At 39.1% G+C, this 17,346-nt stretch overlaps 1 protein-coding gene across 4 annotated transcripts in view; it reads left to right on the top strand.

Moving 5' to 3' along the window:
- SEC23IP (SEC23 interacting protein) overlaps window positions 1-17,346 on the top strand; it is a 65,797-nt gene that overhangs the window by 11,717 nt on the left and 36,734 nt on the right. For all 4 annotated transcript variants that reach the window (XM_057506393.1, XM_057506392.1, XM_036898594.2 and 1 more), the window contains exons 6-7: window positions 15,387-15,507; window positions 16,594-16,683. In XM_057506393.1, coding sequence (XP_057362376.1) covers window positions 15,387-15,507; window positions 16,594-16,683 — 211 coding nt within the window. The remainder of the gene's footprint in view (window positions 1-15,386; window positions 15,508-16,593; window positions 16,684-17,346) is intronic.

Raw genomic sequence — 17,346 nt, forward strand, 5'->3', positions numbered from 1 at the left:
ACCACCCCCCAACCCCTTTCCCTTTGGTAACTGCTAGTCCATTCTTGGGTTCTGTGATTCTGCTGCTGTTGTGTTCCTTCAGTTTTTTCTTTGTTCTTATACTCCACAGATGAGTGATCATTTGATACTTGTCTTTCTCCACCTGGCTTATTTCACTGAGCACAATACCCTCTAGCTCCATCCATGTTGTTGCAAATGGTAGGATTTGTTTTCTTCTTATGGCTGAATAATATTCCATTGTGTATATGTACCACATCTTTTTTATCCATTCATCTACTGGTGGACACTTAGGTTGCTTCCATTTCTTGGCTATTGTAAATAGTGCTGCGATAAACATAGGGGTGCATATGTCTTTTTCAAACTGGGCTGCTGCATTCTTAGGGTAAATTCCATGGAGTGGAATTTCTGGGTCAAATGGTATTTCTATTTTTAGTTTTTTGAGGAACCTCCATACTGCTTTCCACAATGGTTGAACCCGTTTACATTCCCACCAGCAGTGTAGGAGGGTTCCCCTTTCTCCACATCCTTGCCAACATTTGTTGTTGTTTGTCTTTTGGATGTTGGCCAACCTAACTGGTGTGAGGTGATATCTCATTGTGGTTTTAATTTGCATTTCTCTGATGATTAGTGATGTGGAGCATGTTTTCATGTGCCTGTTGGCCATCTGAATTTCTGCTTTGAAGAAGTGTCTGTTCAACTCCTCTGCCCGTTTTTTAATTGGCTTATTTGCTTTTTGTTTGTTGAGGCACATGAGCTCTTTATATAATTTGGATGTCAACCCCTTATTGGATATGTCATTTATGAATATATTCTCCCATACTGTAGGATGTCTTTTTGTTCTACTGATGGTGTCCTTTGCTGTACAGAAGCTTTTTAGTTTGATATAGTCCTACTTGTTCATTTTTGCTTTTGTTTTCCTTGCCAGGGGAGATATGTTCATGAAGAAGTTGCTCATGTTTATGTTCAAGAGATTTTTGACCAAATTTTTTTCTAAGAGTTTTATGGTTTCATGATTTACATTCAGGTCTTTGATCCATTTTGCATTTACTTTTGTGTATGGGGTTAGACAATCCAGTTTCATGCTTACATGTAGCTGTTCAGGTTTGCCAATACCAGCTGTTTAAGAGGCTGTTATTTCCCCACTGTATATCCATGGCTCCTTTATCATATATTAATTGACCATATATGTTTGTTTGGGTTAATATCTGGACTCTTTATTCTGTTCCACTGGTCTGTGGGTCTGTTCTTGTGCCAGTACCAAATTGTCTTGATTACTGTGGCTTTGTAGTAGAGCTTGAAGTTAGGAATCAAGATCCCCCCTGGTTTATTCTTCCTTCTCAGCATAGCTTTGGCTATTTGGGGTCTTTTGTGGATCCATATGAATTTTAGAACTATTTGTTCTAGTTGGTTGAAGAATGCTGTTGGTATTTTGATAGGGATTGCATTGAATCTATAGATTGCTTTAGGCAGGATGGCCATTTTGACAATATTAATTCTTCCTAGCCAAGAGCATGGGATGAGTTTCCATTTGTTAGTGTCCTCTTTAATTTGTCTTAAGAGTGTCTTACAGTTTTCAGGGTATAGGTCTTTCACTTCCTTGGTTACGTTTATTCCTAGGTATTTTTTTCTTTTTGATGCAATTGTGAATGGAATTGTTTTCCTGATTTCTTTTTCTGCTAGTTCATTGTTAGCGTATTGGAAACTAATAGATTTCTGTGTATTAATTTTGTATCCCACAACTTTGCTGAATTCAGATATTAGTTCTAGTAGTATTGGAGTGGTGTCTTTAGGGTTTTTTATGTACAATATCATGTCATCTGCAAATAGGGACAGTTTGACTTCTTCCTTACCAATCTGGATGCCTTGTATTTCTTTCTTTCTTTCTTTCTTTTTTTTTTTGAGAGGGCATCTCTCATATTTATTGATCAAATGGTTGTTAGCAACAATAAAATTCTGTATAGGGGACTCAGTGCGCAATCATTAATCAACCCCAAGCCTAATTCTCAACAGTCTCCAATCTTCTGAAGCATAACGAACAAGTTCTTACATGGTGAACAAGTTCTTACATAGTGAATAAGTTCTTACATGGTGAACAGTGCAAGGGCAGTCATATCACAGAAACTTTCAGTTTTGATCATGCATCATGAACTATAAACAATCAAGTCAGATATGATTATTCATTTGATTTTTTTTTTTTTGAGAGGGCTTCTCTCATATTTATTGATCAAATGGTTGTTAGCAACAATAAAATTCTGTATAGGGGACTCAGTGCACAATCATTAATAAACCCCAAGCCTAATTCTCAACAGTCTCCAATCTTCTGAAGCATAACGAACAAGTTTTTACATGGTGAACAAATTCTTACATAGTGAATAAGTTCTTACATGGTGAACAGTGCAAGGGCAGTCATCACAGAAACTTTCGGTTTTGATCACGCATTATGAACTATAAACAATCAGGTCAAATGTGAATATTCGTTTGATTTTTATACTTGATTTATATGTGAATCCCACATTTCTCCCTTATTATTATTATTATTATTATTTTTTAATAAAATGCTGAAGTGGCAGGTAGATGCAAGATAAAGGTAGAAAACATAATTTAGTGCTGTAAGAGGGCAAATGTAGATGATCAGGTCTGTGCCTATAGACTAAGTATTAATCCAAGCTAGACAAGGGAAACACAACATCCACAGATGCAGAAGATTTCTCTCAAAACAGGGGGTGAGGTTCTAAGCCTCACCTCTGTTGATCCCCAATTTCTCACCTGATGGACCCCCTGTGACTGTGCCTGTCTTAGGTTGTTCCTCCCTTGAGGAATCTTACCCGTCTCTGGCTAACCAGTCATCTTCCGGGGCCATCAGGGAAATGTAAAGTTGGTAAGTGAGAGAGAAGCAATATTGTTTGAAAAGGTTAGCTTTTTACTTCTTTGCATATTTATGCCCTGTGGCTTCTATGCCCAGCATTTGTCTTGAGGTGTCTTTACCACTTGGAAGAATTATGATACTTGGTAATTTTCTATATGAGGCACGAATTCTACTAAAGGGTTGTAATTAGGAAGGAAGAAGAAAAGCTATAGAAGTAGCAGATAGAAGAAAACATGGGAAGATTGATGATTTCTTTGCCATATCTTCTTGTAGAGTAACATAAGCATGTATAGGTTTTAACAAACTACTGATTAAATTGCTTACACACATTAACATAATAGGAATACAGCTACATAACAAAAGCAGACCTACAATTACCAGCCATATCCAGTGAAACCAAGAAGACCAGTTAGGTACCCTAGGCATTTGTGAAAATTTATCAATGATATGATGGATATTGTCTAACTGAATTTGAATATTTTGAGAAAAATCAGACAAATTAAAACAACACATTCCTGGGAACTGTTCACATCCCGTATGTTCTTTTAACAGTTGATAGTCTGTAGTCACATGATTTTGGAGCACTGCAACTTGCACTTCTCCTAATTCTTGGTTGAGTTCCAACAGTATAGATCCAGTCAAATTTGTTGTTTTACTCTATGCACAGGCCAGCTTAGATATCTCCTTCTTCATTCCAATGGCAAGTCCAGGAACCAGTGGGATGAATGCAGCTACAACTGCAACAGCGCCAGGATCTTTGTTGAAGTTTTTTGATGATCATCTTCTGGAATGACTTTTCCAGAGGATGTTGATGTTGGAAGTTCTTCATATTGTATCTTAATTTGTTTTCTGGGTAGCCAAATTAGGCTTTGATCCTCTGTATAAACACAAACAAACCCTTTGCCCACACTTTGATATGACCTTTATACCATTGTGAAGAACCTATTGGAGATCACCACACAGAAACTGCTTTTTTTTTTTTAAGAGAAAGGATTATTATCAGAAAAATGTACTTCCCTAGCTGATCATCTGACACCCTTTAAAAGATCAAAATTAAGGATATGTAAAGCATGCATTAATCATTGATTTGCAGTTAGTTTTATCCTATCAGGGAGTAATCCCCCTTTTCTTTCTCTCTCTCTTTTTTTTCTTTTTTGTAATCATTAATCTACAATTACATGAAGAATGTTATGTTTACTAGGCTCTCCCCTATACCAAGTCCCCCCCACAAACCCCATTACAGTCATTGTCCATCAGCATAGCAAAATGTTGTAGAATCACTACTTGTCTTCTCTGTGTTGCACAGCTCTCCCCTTTCTCCCACCCCCCACATTATGCATGCTAATCATAATACCCCCTTTCTTCTTCCCCCCCTTATCCCTCCCTACCCATCCATTCTCCCCAGTCCCTTTCCCTTTGGTACCTGTTAGTCCATTCTTGGGTTCTGTGATTCTGCTGCTGTTTTGTTCCTTCAATTTTGCCTTTGTTCTTATACTCCACAGATGAGTGAAATCATTTGGTATTTGTCTTTCTCCGCTTGACTTATTTTACTGAGCATATTACCCTCTAACTCCATCCATGTTATTGCAAATGGTAGGATTTGTTTTCTTCTTATGGCTGAATAATATTCCATTGTGTATATGTGCCACATCTTCTTTATCCAGTCATCTACTGATGGACACTTAGGTTGCTTCCAATTCTTGGCTATTGTAAATAGTGCTGCGATAAACATAGGGGTGCATCTGTCTTTTTCAAACTTGAGTGCTGCATTCTTAGGGTAAATCCCATGGAGTGGAATTCCTGGGTCAAATGGTAAGTCTATTTTGAGCATTTTGAGGAACCTCCATACTGCTTTCCACAATGGTTGAACTAATTTACATTCCCACCAGCAGTGTAGGAGGGTTCCCCTTTCTCCACAGCCTCTCCAACATTTGTTGTTGTTTGTCTTTTGGATGGCAGCCATCCTTACTGGTGTGAGGTGATATCTCATTGTGCTTTTAATTTGCATTTCTCTGATAACTAGGATGTGGAGCATCTTTTCATGTGTCTGTTGGCCATCTGAATATCTTTTTTGGAGAACTGTCTGTTCAGTTCCTCTGCCCATTTTTTAATTGGATTATTTGTTTTTTGTTTGTTGAGGTGGGTGAGCTCTTTATATATTTTGGACGTCAGGCCTTTATTGGGTCTGTCATTTACAAATATATTCTCCCATACTGTAGGATACCTTTTTGTTCTATTGATGGTGTCCTTTGCTGTACAGAAGCTTTTCAGCTTGATATAGTCCCACTTGTTCATTTTTGCTTTTGTTTTCCTTGCCCGGGGAGATATGTTCAAGAAGAGGTCACTAATGTTTATGTCTAAGAGATTTTTGCATATGTTTTTTTCTAAGAGTTTTATAGTTTCATGACTTACATTCAGGTCTTTGATCCATTTCGAATTTACTTTTGTGTATGGGGTTAGACAATGGTCCAGTTTCATTCTCTTACATGTAGCTGTCCAGTTTTGCCAGCATCATCTGTTGAAGAGACTGTCGTTTCCCCATTGTATGTCCATGGCTCCTTTATCAAATATTATTTGACCATATATGTTTGGGTTAATGTCTGGAGTTTCTAATCTGTTCCACTGGTCTGTGGCTCTGTTCTCGTGCCAGTACCAAATTGTCTTGATTACTATGGCTTTGTAGTAGAGCTTGAAGTTGGGGAATGAGATCCCCCCACTTTGTTCTTCTTTCTCAGGATTGCTTTGGCTATTCGGGGTCTTTGGTGTTACCATATGAATTTTTGAACTATTTGTTCCAGTTCGTTGAAGAATGTTGCTGGTAATTTGATAGGGATTGCATCAAATCTGTATATTGCTTTGGGCAGGATGGCCATTTTGACGATACTCATTCTTCGTAGCCAAGAACATGGGATGAGTTTCCATTTGTTAGTGTCCCCTTTAATTTCTCTTAAGAGTGTCTTGTAGTTTTCAGGGTATAGGTCCTTCACTTCTTTGGTTAGGTTTATTCCTAGGTATTTTATTCTTTCTGATGCAATTGTGAATGGAATTGTTTTCCTGATTTCTCTATTGGTTCATTGTTAGTGTATAGGAAAGCCACAGACTTCTGTGTGTTACTTTTGTATCCTACAACTTTGCTGTATTCCAATATCAGTTCTAGTAGTTTTGGAGTGGAGTCTTTGCCTTGTATTTCTTTGTTTAGATTTTTCTCATGAATGGATATTGAATTTTGTCGAATGCTTTTTCAGCATCTGTGGAGAAGTTCCTTAGGATTCCCAGCCTGCTGGGCTGAGTGTGCCGGGATGATTCCGTCCCGCTGTTAAGCCCCTGTCCCTTTAAGACTTTCAAAAAGCACTCGCTTTTCTTTTGTCCCAGGGGAGCCAGCTGTGGGGACCCACTCTCAGTCTCCGTCTCGGATTTTAGTTTTCTGTTTCTCTAATGTCCAGTACACCATGCAATGTGTATCTGTGCTCCCAGTGCAGATTACTGGGGCTGGTTACTTAGCAGTCCTGTGCTTCCACTCCCTCCCCACTCTGATTCTTTTCCTCCCGCTGGTGAGCTGGGGTGGGGGGCGTGCTTGGGTCCCGCTGGGTCACAGCCTTGTATCTTACCCTTTCTGTGAGATGCTGAGTTCTTGCAGATGTAGATGTAGCCTGGCTGTTGTACTGTATCTTCTGGTCTCTCTTTTGGACGTAGTTGTGTTTGTTGTATTTTCAAAAATATGTATGGTTTTGGGAGGAGATTTCCGCTGCCCTACTCACACTGCCATCTTGAGCCTCTTCCCCCTACCTGTTTGTTTTACATACAAAAATTTTACACACTATCTTGCATACATTTTGTTTTTTTTTTTTTAAGAAAAATCTTTGTATGACACTAGGCTAAGTTTAATACAGTTGACTTAATAGAATACTATGTCTTCCTAAAAAGTGGTGGATAAATGAGTTTTTGGCATTGATATTGAATTTGTAAATTAATTGGGACTCTTGCTATTTAGGTGATTTTGCATTAAATATTTTTATGAGAAAGTGATTCTTCTGTTACAGGTTACTTTTCCTTAATTTCTTATGTCACCTGGATTTTATGTCACATTTTTTAGGATGAAGGTGTACTGCTTCTGATTTATTTATTTATTTTTTTAAATAATTATTTTTTATTGAAGGGTAGTTGACGCACAGTATTACATTACATTAGTTTCAAGTGTACAACACAGTGGTAGAACATTTATATACATAATTCTAGGTTCCAGCTATCACCCTACCAAGCTGTTACAATATCTTGACTATATTCCTTATGCTATACATTACATCCCGGTTACTTATTTATTTTACCATTGGAAGTCTGTCCTTTTTTTTTTTTTTTTTTTGTGAGGGCATCTCTCATATTTATTGATCAAATGGTTGTTAATGACAATAAAATTCTGTATAGGGGAGTCAATGCTCAATGCACAATCATTAATCCACCCCAAGCCTAATTTTCGTCAGTCTCCAATCTTCTGAGGCATAACAAACAAGTTCTTACATGGAGAACAAATTCTTATATAATGAATAAGTTACATAGTGAACAGTACAAGGGCAGTCATCACAGAAACTTTCGGTTTTGCTCATGCATTATGAACTATAAACAGTCAGTTCAAATATGAATACCCATTTGGTTTTTATACTTGATTTATATGTGGATACCACATTTCTCTCTTTATTATTATGATTTTTAATAAAATGCTGAAGTGGTAGGTAGATACAAGATAAAGGTAGAAAACATAGTTTAGTGTTGTAAGAGAGCAAATGTAGATGATCAGGTGTGTGCCTGTAGACTATGTGTTAATCCAAGCTAGACCAGGGCAATAAAACATCCACGTATGCAGAAGATTTCTCTCAGAACAGGGGGGGTGAGGTTCTAAGCCTCACCTCTGTTGATCCCCAATTTCTCACCTGATGGCCCCCCCGCGACTGTGCCTGTCTTAGGTTGTTCCTCCCTTGAGGAATCTTACCCGTCTCTGGCTAACCAGTCATCTTCCGGGGCCATACAGGGAAATGTGAAGTTGGTAAGTGAGAGAGAAGCCTTATTGTTTGAAAAAGTTAGCTTTTTACTTCTTTGCATATTTATGCCCTGTGGCTTCTATGCCCAGCATTTGTCTTGAGGTATCTTTACCACTTGGAAGAATTATGATACTCGGTAAATTTGATATGAGGCACGAATTCTATTTAAGGGTTGTAATTAGGAAGGAAGAAGAAAAGCTATAGAAGTAGCAGGCGGAAGAAAACATGGGAAGATTGATTATTTCTTTGACATATCTTCTTGTAGAGTAACTTCAGCATATATACGTTTTAAGCTACTACTTAAATTGCGCACACACATTAACATAATAGGAGTATAGTTACATAACCAAAGCATATCTGTAATTACCAGCCATCTCCAGTGAAACCAAGAAAACCATTAAGGCACCTTAGGCATTTGTGAAAACTTATCTATGATATGGTGGATATTGTCCAACTGAACTTGAACAGTCTGAGAGAAATCAGACAAATTAAAACAACCCATTCCTGGGGACTGTTCACATGCCATATGTTCTTTTAACAGTAAATAGTCTGTAGTTGTAAGAGTTTGGAGCGCTATAATTTGCACTTCTCCAAATTCTTGGTTGAGTTCCAACAGTATAGATCCAGTCAAATTTGTTGTTTTACTGTATGCACAGGCCAGCTTAGATATCTCCTTCCTCATTCCCATGGCAAGTCCAGGAACTGGTGGGATGAGTGCATCTACAGCTGTAGCAGTGCGTGGATCTTTGTTGGGGTGTTTTGATGATCATCTTCTGGCATGAGTCTTCCAGAGAGTGCAGATGTTGGAAGTTCTTTTTCATATCGTATCTTAGTTCATTTTCGGGGTAGCCCAATTAGGCTTTGATCCTCTGTATAAACACAAACAGACCCTTTGCCTACACTTTTATATGCCCTTTATACCCTTGTGTAGAACTCGTTGGAGGTTACCACACAGGAACTGCCCTTTTTTTTTTTTTCCTTTTTTTTTGGTATCACTAATCTACACTTACATGACGAATATTATGTTTACTAGGCTCTCCCCTATACCAGGTCTCCCCTATAAACCCCTTTACAGTCACTGTCCATCAGCATAGCAAAATGTTGTAGAATCACTACTTGCCTTCTCTGTGTTGTACAGCCCTCCCTTTTCTCCTACCCCCCATGTATGTTAATCTTAATAACCCCCTACTTCTCCCCCCCTTATCCCTCCCTACCCACCCATCCTCCCCAGTCCCTTTCCCTTTGGTACCTGTTAGTCCATTCTTGAGTTCTGTGATTCTGCTGCTGTTTTGTTCCTTCAGTTTTTCCTTTGTTCTTATATTCCACAGATAAGTGAAATCATTTGGTATTTCTCTTTCTCCGCTTGGCTTGTTTCACTGAGCATAATACCCTCCAGCTCCATCCATGTTGCTGCAAATGATTGGATTTGCCCTTTTCTTATGGCTGAGTAGTATTCCATTGTGTATATGTACCACATCTTCTTTATCCATTCATCTATGATGGACATTTAGGTTGCTTCCAATTCTTGGCTATTGTAAATAGTGCTGCGATAAACATAGGGGTGCATCTGTCTTTCGCAAACTTGATTGCTGCATTCTTAGGGTAAATTCCTAGGAGTGCAATTCCTGGGTCAAATGGTAAGTCTGTTTTAAGCATTTTGATATACCTCCATACTGCTTTCCACAATGGTTGAACTAACTTACATTCCCACCAGCAGTGTAGGAGGGTTCCCCTTTCTCCACAGCCTCGCCAACATTTGTTGTTATTTGTCTTTTGGATGGCAGCCATCCTTACTGGTGTGAGGTGATAAACCTCATTGTAGTTTTAATTTGCATTTCTCTGATAATTAGCGATGTGGAGCATCTTTTCATGTGTCTGTTGGCCATCTGTATTTCTTTTTTGGAGAACTGTCTGTTCAGTTCCTCTGCCCATTTTTTAATTGGGTTATTTGTTTTTTGTTTGTTGAGGCGTGTGAGCTCTTTATATATTCTGGACGTCAAGCCTTTATCGGATGTGTCATTTTCAAATATATTCTCCCATACTGTAGGGATCCTTCTTGTTCTATTGATGGTGTCTTTTGCTGTACAGAAGCTTTTCAGCTTAATATAGTCCCACTTACTCATTTTTGCTGTTGTTTTCCTTGCCCGGGGAGATATGTTCAAGAAGAGGTCACTCATGTTTATGTCTAAGAGGTTTTCGCCTATGTTTTCTTCCAAGAGTTTAATGGTTTCATGGCTTACATTCAGGTCTTTGATCCATTTTGAGTTTACTTTTGTATATGGGGTTAGACAATGGTCCAGTTTCATTCTCCTACATGTAGCTGTCCAGTTTTGCCAGCACCACCTGTTGAAGAGACTGTCATTTCGCCATTGTATGTCCATGGCTCCTTTATCAAATATTAATTGACCATATATGTCTGGGTTAATGTCTGGATTCTCTAGTCTGTTCCATTGGTCTGTGGCTCTGCTCTTGTGCCAGTACCAAATTGTCTTGATTACTATGGCTTTATAGTAGAGCTTGAAGTTGGGGAGTGAGATCCCCCCTACTTTATTCTTCTTTCTCAGGATTGCTTTGGCTATTCGGGGTCTTTGGTGTTTCCATATGAATTTTTGAATTATTTGTTCCAGTTCATTGAAGAATGTTGCTGTAGTTTCATAGGGATTGCATCAAATCTGTATATTGCTTTGGGCAGGATGGCCATTTTGACGATATTAATTCTTCCTAGCCACGAGCATGGTATGAGTTTCCATCTGTTAGTGTCCCCTTTAATTTCTCTTAAGAGTGACTTGTAGTTTTCAGAGTATAAGTCTTTCACTTCTTTGGTTAGGTTTATTCCTAGGTATTTAATTTTTTTGGATGCAATTGTGAATGGAGTTGTTTTCCTGATTTCTCTTTCTGTTGGTTCGTTGTTAGTATATAGGAAAGCCACAGATTTCTGTGTGTTGATTTTGTATCCTGCAACTTTCCTGTATTCCGATATCAGTTCTAGTAGTTTTGGGGTGGAGTCTTTAGGGTTTTTTATGTACAGTATCATGTCATCTGCAAATAGTGACAGTTTAACTTCTTCTTTACCAATCTGGATTCCTTGTATTTCTTTATTTTGTCTGATTGCCGTGGCTAGGACCTCCAGTACTATGTTAAATAACAGTGGAGAGAGTGGGCATCCCTGTCTAGTTCCCGATCTCAGCGGAAATGCTTTCAGCTTCTCGCTGTTCAATATAATGTTGGCTGTGGGTTTATCATAGATGGCCTTTATTATGTTGAGGTACTTGCCCTCTATTCCCATTTTGCTGAGAGTTTTTAACATGAATGGATGTTGAACTTTGTCAAATGCTTTTTCAGCATCTATGGAGATGATCATGTGGTTTTTGTCTTTCTTTTTGTTGATGTGGTGGATGATGTTGATGGACTTTCGAATGTTGTACCATCCTTGCATCCCTGGGATGAATCCCACTTGGTCATGGTGTATGATCCTTTTGATGTATTTTTTAATTCGGTTTGCTAATATTTTGTTGAGTATTTTTGCATCTACGTTCATCAGGGATATTGGTCTGTAGTTTTCTTTTTTGGTGGGGTCTTTGCCTGGTTTTGGTATTAGGGTGATGTTAGCTTCATAGAAGGAGTTTGGGAGTATCCCCTCCTCCTCTATTTTTTGGAAAACTTTAAGGAGAATGGGTATTATGTCTTCCCTGTATGTGTGATAAAATTCTGAGGTAAATCCGTCTGGCCCGGGGGTTTTGTTCTTTGGTAGTTTTTTGATTACCGCTTCAATTTCGTTGCTGGTAATTGGTCTGTTTAGATTTTCTGTTTCTTCCTGGGTCAATTTTGGAAGGTTATATTTTTCTAGGAAGTTGTCCATTTCTCCTAGGTTTCCCAGCTTGTTAGCATATAGGTTTTCATAGTATTCTCCAATAATTCTTTGCATTTCCGTGGGGTCCGTCGTGATTTTTCCTTTCTCGTTTCTGATACTGTTGATTTGTGTTGACTCTCTTTTCTTCTTAATAAGTCTGGCTAGAGGCTTATCTATTTTGTTTATTTTCTCGAAGAACCAGCTCTTGGTTTCATTGATTTTTGCTATTGTTTTATTCTTCTCAATTTTATTTATTTCTTCTCTGATCTTTATTATGTCCCTCCTTCTGCTGACCTTAGGCCTCATCTGTTCTTCTTTTTCCAATTTCGATAATTGTGACACTAGACCATTCATTTGGGATTGTTCTTCCTTTTTTAAATATGCTTGGATTGCTATATACTTTCCTCTTAAGACTGCTTTTGCTGTGTCCCACAGAAGTTGGGGCTTAGTGTTGTTGTTGTCATTTGTTTCCATATATTGCTGGATCTCCATTTTGATTTGGTCATTGATCCATTGATTATTTAGGAGCGTGTTGTTAAGCCTCCATGTGTTTGTGAGCCTCTTTGCTTTCTTTGTACAGTTTATTTCTAGTTTTATGCCTTTGTGGTCTGAAAAGTTGGTTGGTAGGATTTCAATCTTTTGGAATTTTCTGAGGCTCTTTTTGTGGCCTAGTATGTGGTCTATTCTGGAGAATGTTCCATGTGTACTTGAGAAGAATGTATATCCCGCTGCTTTTGGATGTAGAGTTCTATAGATGTCTATTAGGTCCATCTGCTCTACTGTGTTGTTCAGTGCTTCCGTGTCCTTACTTATTTTCTGCCCAGTGGATCTATCCTTTGGGGTGAGTGGTGTGTTGAAGTCTCCTAGAATGAATGCATTGCAGTCTATATCCCCCTTTAGTTCTGTTAGTATTTGTTTCACATATGCTGGTGCTCCTGTGTTGGGTGCATATATATTTAGAATGGTTATATCCTCTTGTTTGACTGAGCCCTTTATCATTATGTAGTGTCCTTCTTTATCTCTTGTTACTTTCTTTGTTTTGAAGTCTATTTTGTCTGATATTAGTACTGCAACCCCTGCTTTCTTCTCACTGTTGTTTGCTTGAAATATGTTTTTCCATCCCTTGACTTTTAGTCTGTACATGTCTTTGGGTTTGAGGTGAGTTTCTTGTAAGCAGCATATAGATGGGTCTTGCTTTTTTATCCATTCTGTTACTCTGTGTCTTTTGGTTGGTGCATTCAACCCATTAACATTTAGGGTGACTATTGAAAGATATGTACTTATTGCCATTGCAGGCTTTAAATTCGTGGTTACCAAAGGTTCAAGGTTAGCCTCTTTAGTATCTTACTGCCTAACTTAGCTCGCTTATTGAGCTTTTATATACACTGACTGGAGATTCTTTTCTTCTCTCCCTTCTTGTTCCTCCTCCTCGATTCTTCATATGTTGGGTGTTTTGTGCTGTGCTCTTTCTAGGAGTGCTCCCATCTAGAGCAGTCCTTGTAAGATGTTCTGTAGAGGTGGTTTGTGGAAAGCAAATTCCCTCAGCTTTTGTTTGTCTGGGAATTGTTTAATCCCACCGTCATATTTGAATGATAGTCGTGCTGGATACAGTATCCTTGGTTCAAGGCCCTTCTGTTTCATTGTATTAAATATATCATGCCATTCTCTTCTGGCCTGTAGGGTTTCTGTTGAGAAATCTGACGTTAGCCTGATGGGTTTCCCTTTATAGGTGACCTTTTTCTCTCTAGCTGCCTTTAACACTCTTTCCTTGTCCTTGATCTTTGCCATTTTAATTATTATGTGTCTTGGTGTTGCCCTTCTTGGATCCTTTCTGTTGGGGGTTCTGTGTATTTCCGTGGTCTGTTCGATTACTTCCTCCCCCAGTGTGGGGAACTTTTCAGCAATTATTTCTTCTAAGATACTTTCCATCTCTTTTCCTCTCTCTTCTTCTTCTGGGACCCCTATAATACGGATATTGTTCCTTTTGGATTGGTCACACAGTTCTCTTAATATTGTTTCATTCCTGGAGATCCTTTTGTCTCTCTCTATGTCAGCTTCTATGCGTTCCTGTTCTCTGATTTCAATTCCATCAATGGCCTCTTGCATTCTATCCATTCTGCTTATAAACCCTTCCAGAGTTTGTTTCATTTCTGCGATCTCCTTTCTGGCATCTGTGATCTCCTTCCGGACTTCATCCCATTTCTCTTGCGTATTTCTCTGCATCTCTGTCAGCATGTTTATGATTCTTATTTTGAATTCTTTTTCAGGGAGACTGGTTAGGTCTGTCTCCTTCTCTGGTGTTGTCTCTGTGATCTTTGTCTGCCTGTAGCTTTGCCTTTTCATGGTGATAGGAATAGTCTGCAGAACTGGGACGAGTGACGGCTGGAAGGACTTCCCTTCTTGTTGGTTTGTGGCCCTCCTCTCCTGGGAGAACAACGGCCTCTAGTGGCTTGTGCTGCGCAGCTGCGCGCAGACAGGGTTTCTGCTTCCTGCCCGGCTGCTATGGAGTTAATCTCCGCTGTTGCTGTGGGCGTGGCCTGGCTCGGGCAGCTACTCCAAAATGGTGGAGTCGCGTTGGAGCAGGAGCTGCTGGGAGGCTATTTATCTCCGTAAGGGGCCTCCCTGCTCCCTGCAGCCCAGGGGTTAGGGTGCCCAGAGATCCCGGATTCCCTACCTCTGGATTAAGTGACCCGCCCTGCCCCTTTAAGACTTCCAAAAAGCACCCGCCAAAACAAAACAACGCCCACCAAAAAAAAAGAAAAAAAAAAAATTTTTTTTTAATTAAAAAGAAAAAAAAAAAGGTGGTTGTTCGTTTTTCTTTATTCTGCGGTGCCAGCCTCAGGCCTCTGCTCACCGGTCTTTCTGCCCTGTTTCCCTAGTATTGGGGTCCCTATCCCTTTAAAACTCCCAAAAAGCGCTCGCCAAAACAAAACAGCAAAAAAGCAAAAAAAAAAAAATGGTCGCGCGCTTTTCTTATGCCCTCAGTCGCCCAGCCTCCAGTGCCTGCTCACTGTTCTTGCTGCCCTGTTTTCCTAGTATCGAGCGCTCTGCACTCTGGCCCGAATGGCGGGGGCTGGGTGCTCGGCAGTCCTGGGCTCCGTCTCCCTCCCGCTCTGCCTGCTCTTCTCCCGCCGGGAGCTGGGGGGAGGGGCGCTCGGCTCCCGCGGGGCCGGGGCTTGTATCTTACCCCCTTCGCGAGGCGCTGGGTTCTCTCAGGTGCGGATGTGGTCTGGATATTGTCCTGTGTCCTCTGGTCTTTATTCTGGGAAGGGTTGTCTTTGTTATATTTTCATAGATATATGTTGTTTTGGGAGGAGATTTCCGTTGCTCTACTCACGCCGCCATCTTCTGCCCCTTCCTGCTTCTGATTTAGTTGTTATTTTCCGAATATAAGCATTGGAATAATGGTATTGATTTGCTTTGTTTCAATAGCTAATGAATACTAACAGGACTGTTACAAATTTGGTTTGGGAGAACAGTACTAGTTCTTTATATTTATACTATATTTATATTGTTTATACTTAGGAATTTTCCATACTACGAAGTAGTTTATTATGTATTGAGTTAAATTATTTGGTCTTTAGTGAAAATGAATTTGGAGTGAGCTCTGTCATAATCTTTCTGTTTTATCTTGAAGGTTATTGTTCAGTTCCAGCCTTCATCAGTGCCAGATGAATGGGGAACCACGCAAGATGGACAGACAAGGCCCAGGGTTGTAAAGCGTGGAGTTGATGATAACCTTGATGAAATTCCTGCTGGTGTGTATAATTTATTTAGGACCAAGGTTGTTTTTAGACTTTATTGAGCATCATTTTTAGAACCATGAAAAAAGAAACAATTATTAAGATTACTTGCCATAACTTGCAGAAATCAGCCAGGTTGGTGCACATCTTTCTTTTTAATTTTATTACTTCCATATCTGTTTTCTTTTTTGTTTTGAAGTTTAGAATTCTGTTGAAGATACACAAACCAGGTAATACAGATTATAAAATTTTTACTTTTATGAAGAAGCACTTTTCTGGTTGAAACTAGGCTTCTTGTAGTATTTCTGGCCTTGTTTTGTCCTGCTTCATCTAGTTTGTATTATTCTAGTGCAGAAGTTGGCAAACAGGGCCAAAATAGTAAATAATTTGGGCTTTGCCCGCAAATGGACTTTGTAACATCTGCTCTGCCATTGTAGTGTGAGAGCATCTGTAGATGGCATGTAAATCAATGGGCATAGCTGTGTTCCAGTAAAACTCTTTGGGAGTGAGCAGGATTTGACTCATGGGGTCATTGGTTTGCTATCACGCTATTTAAAGTATGGATTTTATATTGGCGGTTACATACTTCATGTTTGTTTCATTGTCTTACGAAATTATGGAATAAATGTATTCTTAGTGAATGAAATAAAGAACGTAAAATAGTAGATTTACCTTAGAGATGTTCCTATATAGTGAGTGTGAATCTAACAAATCAAAGGGAAGGATTTTGGGAAAAGATTGAAAAGTTTTATATTGGCAAATTGCTTTTCCATGTGGGGTGTTCTGAAGAAATCATAAGGTGGTGGGGCTTTTAAGGTACAAAACTGCTGGTCATCATATGCTGTTAGACTCAGGGACCAGAGGCAGCCTGCCTCTTCCACGTCTTGATTTCGTTCACTGTTCTTTGCCAAGTCAGACTATGAGGTTTGTTCTTCTCTTGTTGGCTTGGAAGAGTCATGAATTTCTTGGGCAAGTTTGTGATGGCAAAAGGGATATCTAGAATATTGCTATTCAAATAAGAAAATCCAAATAATTTCCCAGCTTGTGTGTGTGTGTGTGTGTGTGTATGTATGTGTATATATATATATATTTCTTTTGTAGGGGAAATGCCTCAGGTTGACCATTTGGTGTTCATGGTGCATGGCATTGGACCTGTGTGTGACTTGCGTTTTAGAAGCATTATCGGATGTGGTAAGTGTTAGTCATTTTATTTCGTGGAATGATTTGAGAATTAATGGAAGAACTTTTAACTGTTCATTTTAAAGATAGTTTCCAACTGTTTACTACTAGCTGAAGAACTGTAAGAGATTTAAATGATCACTGAGAAACTAATTTCTAGATTTGCTATTAGGAGATATATAACTTAGTCTTAGACTGAATAGTTAGAAGGGATCTTGGAGATAATTTAGCTTTTCTGATAAACAGCCTCTGTCTAAGCAGTTCCAACAATGAGGAGCGCGTGTGTGTTGGGCTTATTTACAGTGAATTAGTTGTAAGAAGTTGTTCAATGGAGCTATGAATCTGTGTGGTTTACTTACATGTTTGAAGTTTTATTTTTATGTCTGTATAATAGTTCATATTTATTGACTATGTGATATGTACTAAGTACCTTGCATGTATTACATCATTCAGCGCTCACAATAAAGCTTTGGGGTAGAGGTGCTTGTCAGTGTTACCCACTAGTAGGTGAGGAGTTGAGGCCCATAGGGGTCAGTTAACCTCTGCTGTATCCAGGTCTGTGGGTTCCACCAACCGGGATCCTGTGGCAGGTAGTTTGATTCCAGAGTCTACCCAGAGTGCCATGCTGCCTCCCAAAAGTGTTGTTAAACTAATATTTTTCAGTCATTTATACAT

The sequence above is a fragment of the Manis pentadactyla genome, chromosome 8 (assembly GCF_030020395.1).
Source record: "Manis pentadactyla isolate mManPen7 chromosome 8, mManPen7.hap1, whole genome shotgun sequence".
In the NCBI taxonomy this organism is placed as follows: Eukaryota; Metazoa; Chordata; class Mammalia; order Pholidota; family Manidae; genus Manis; species Manis pentadactyla.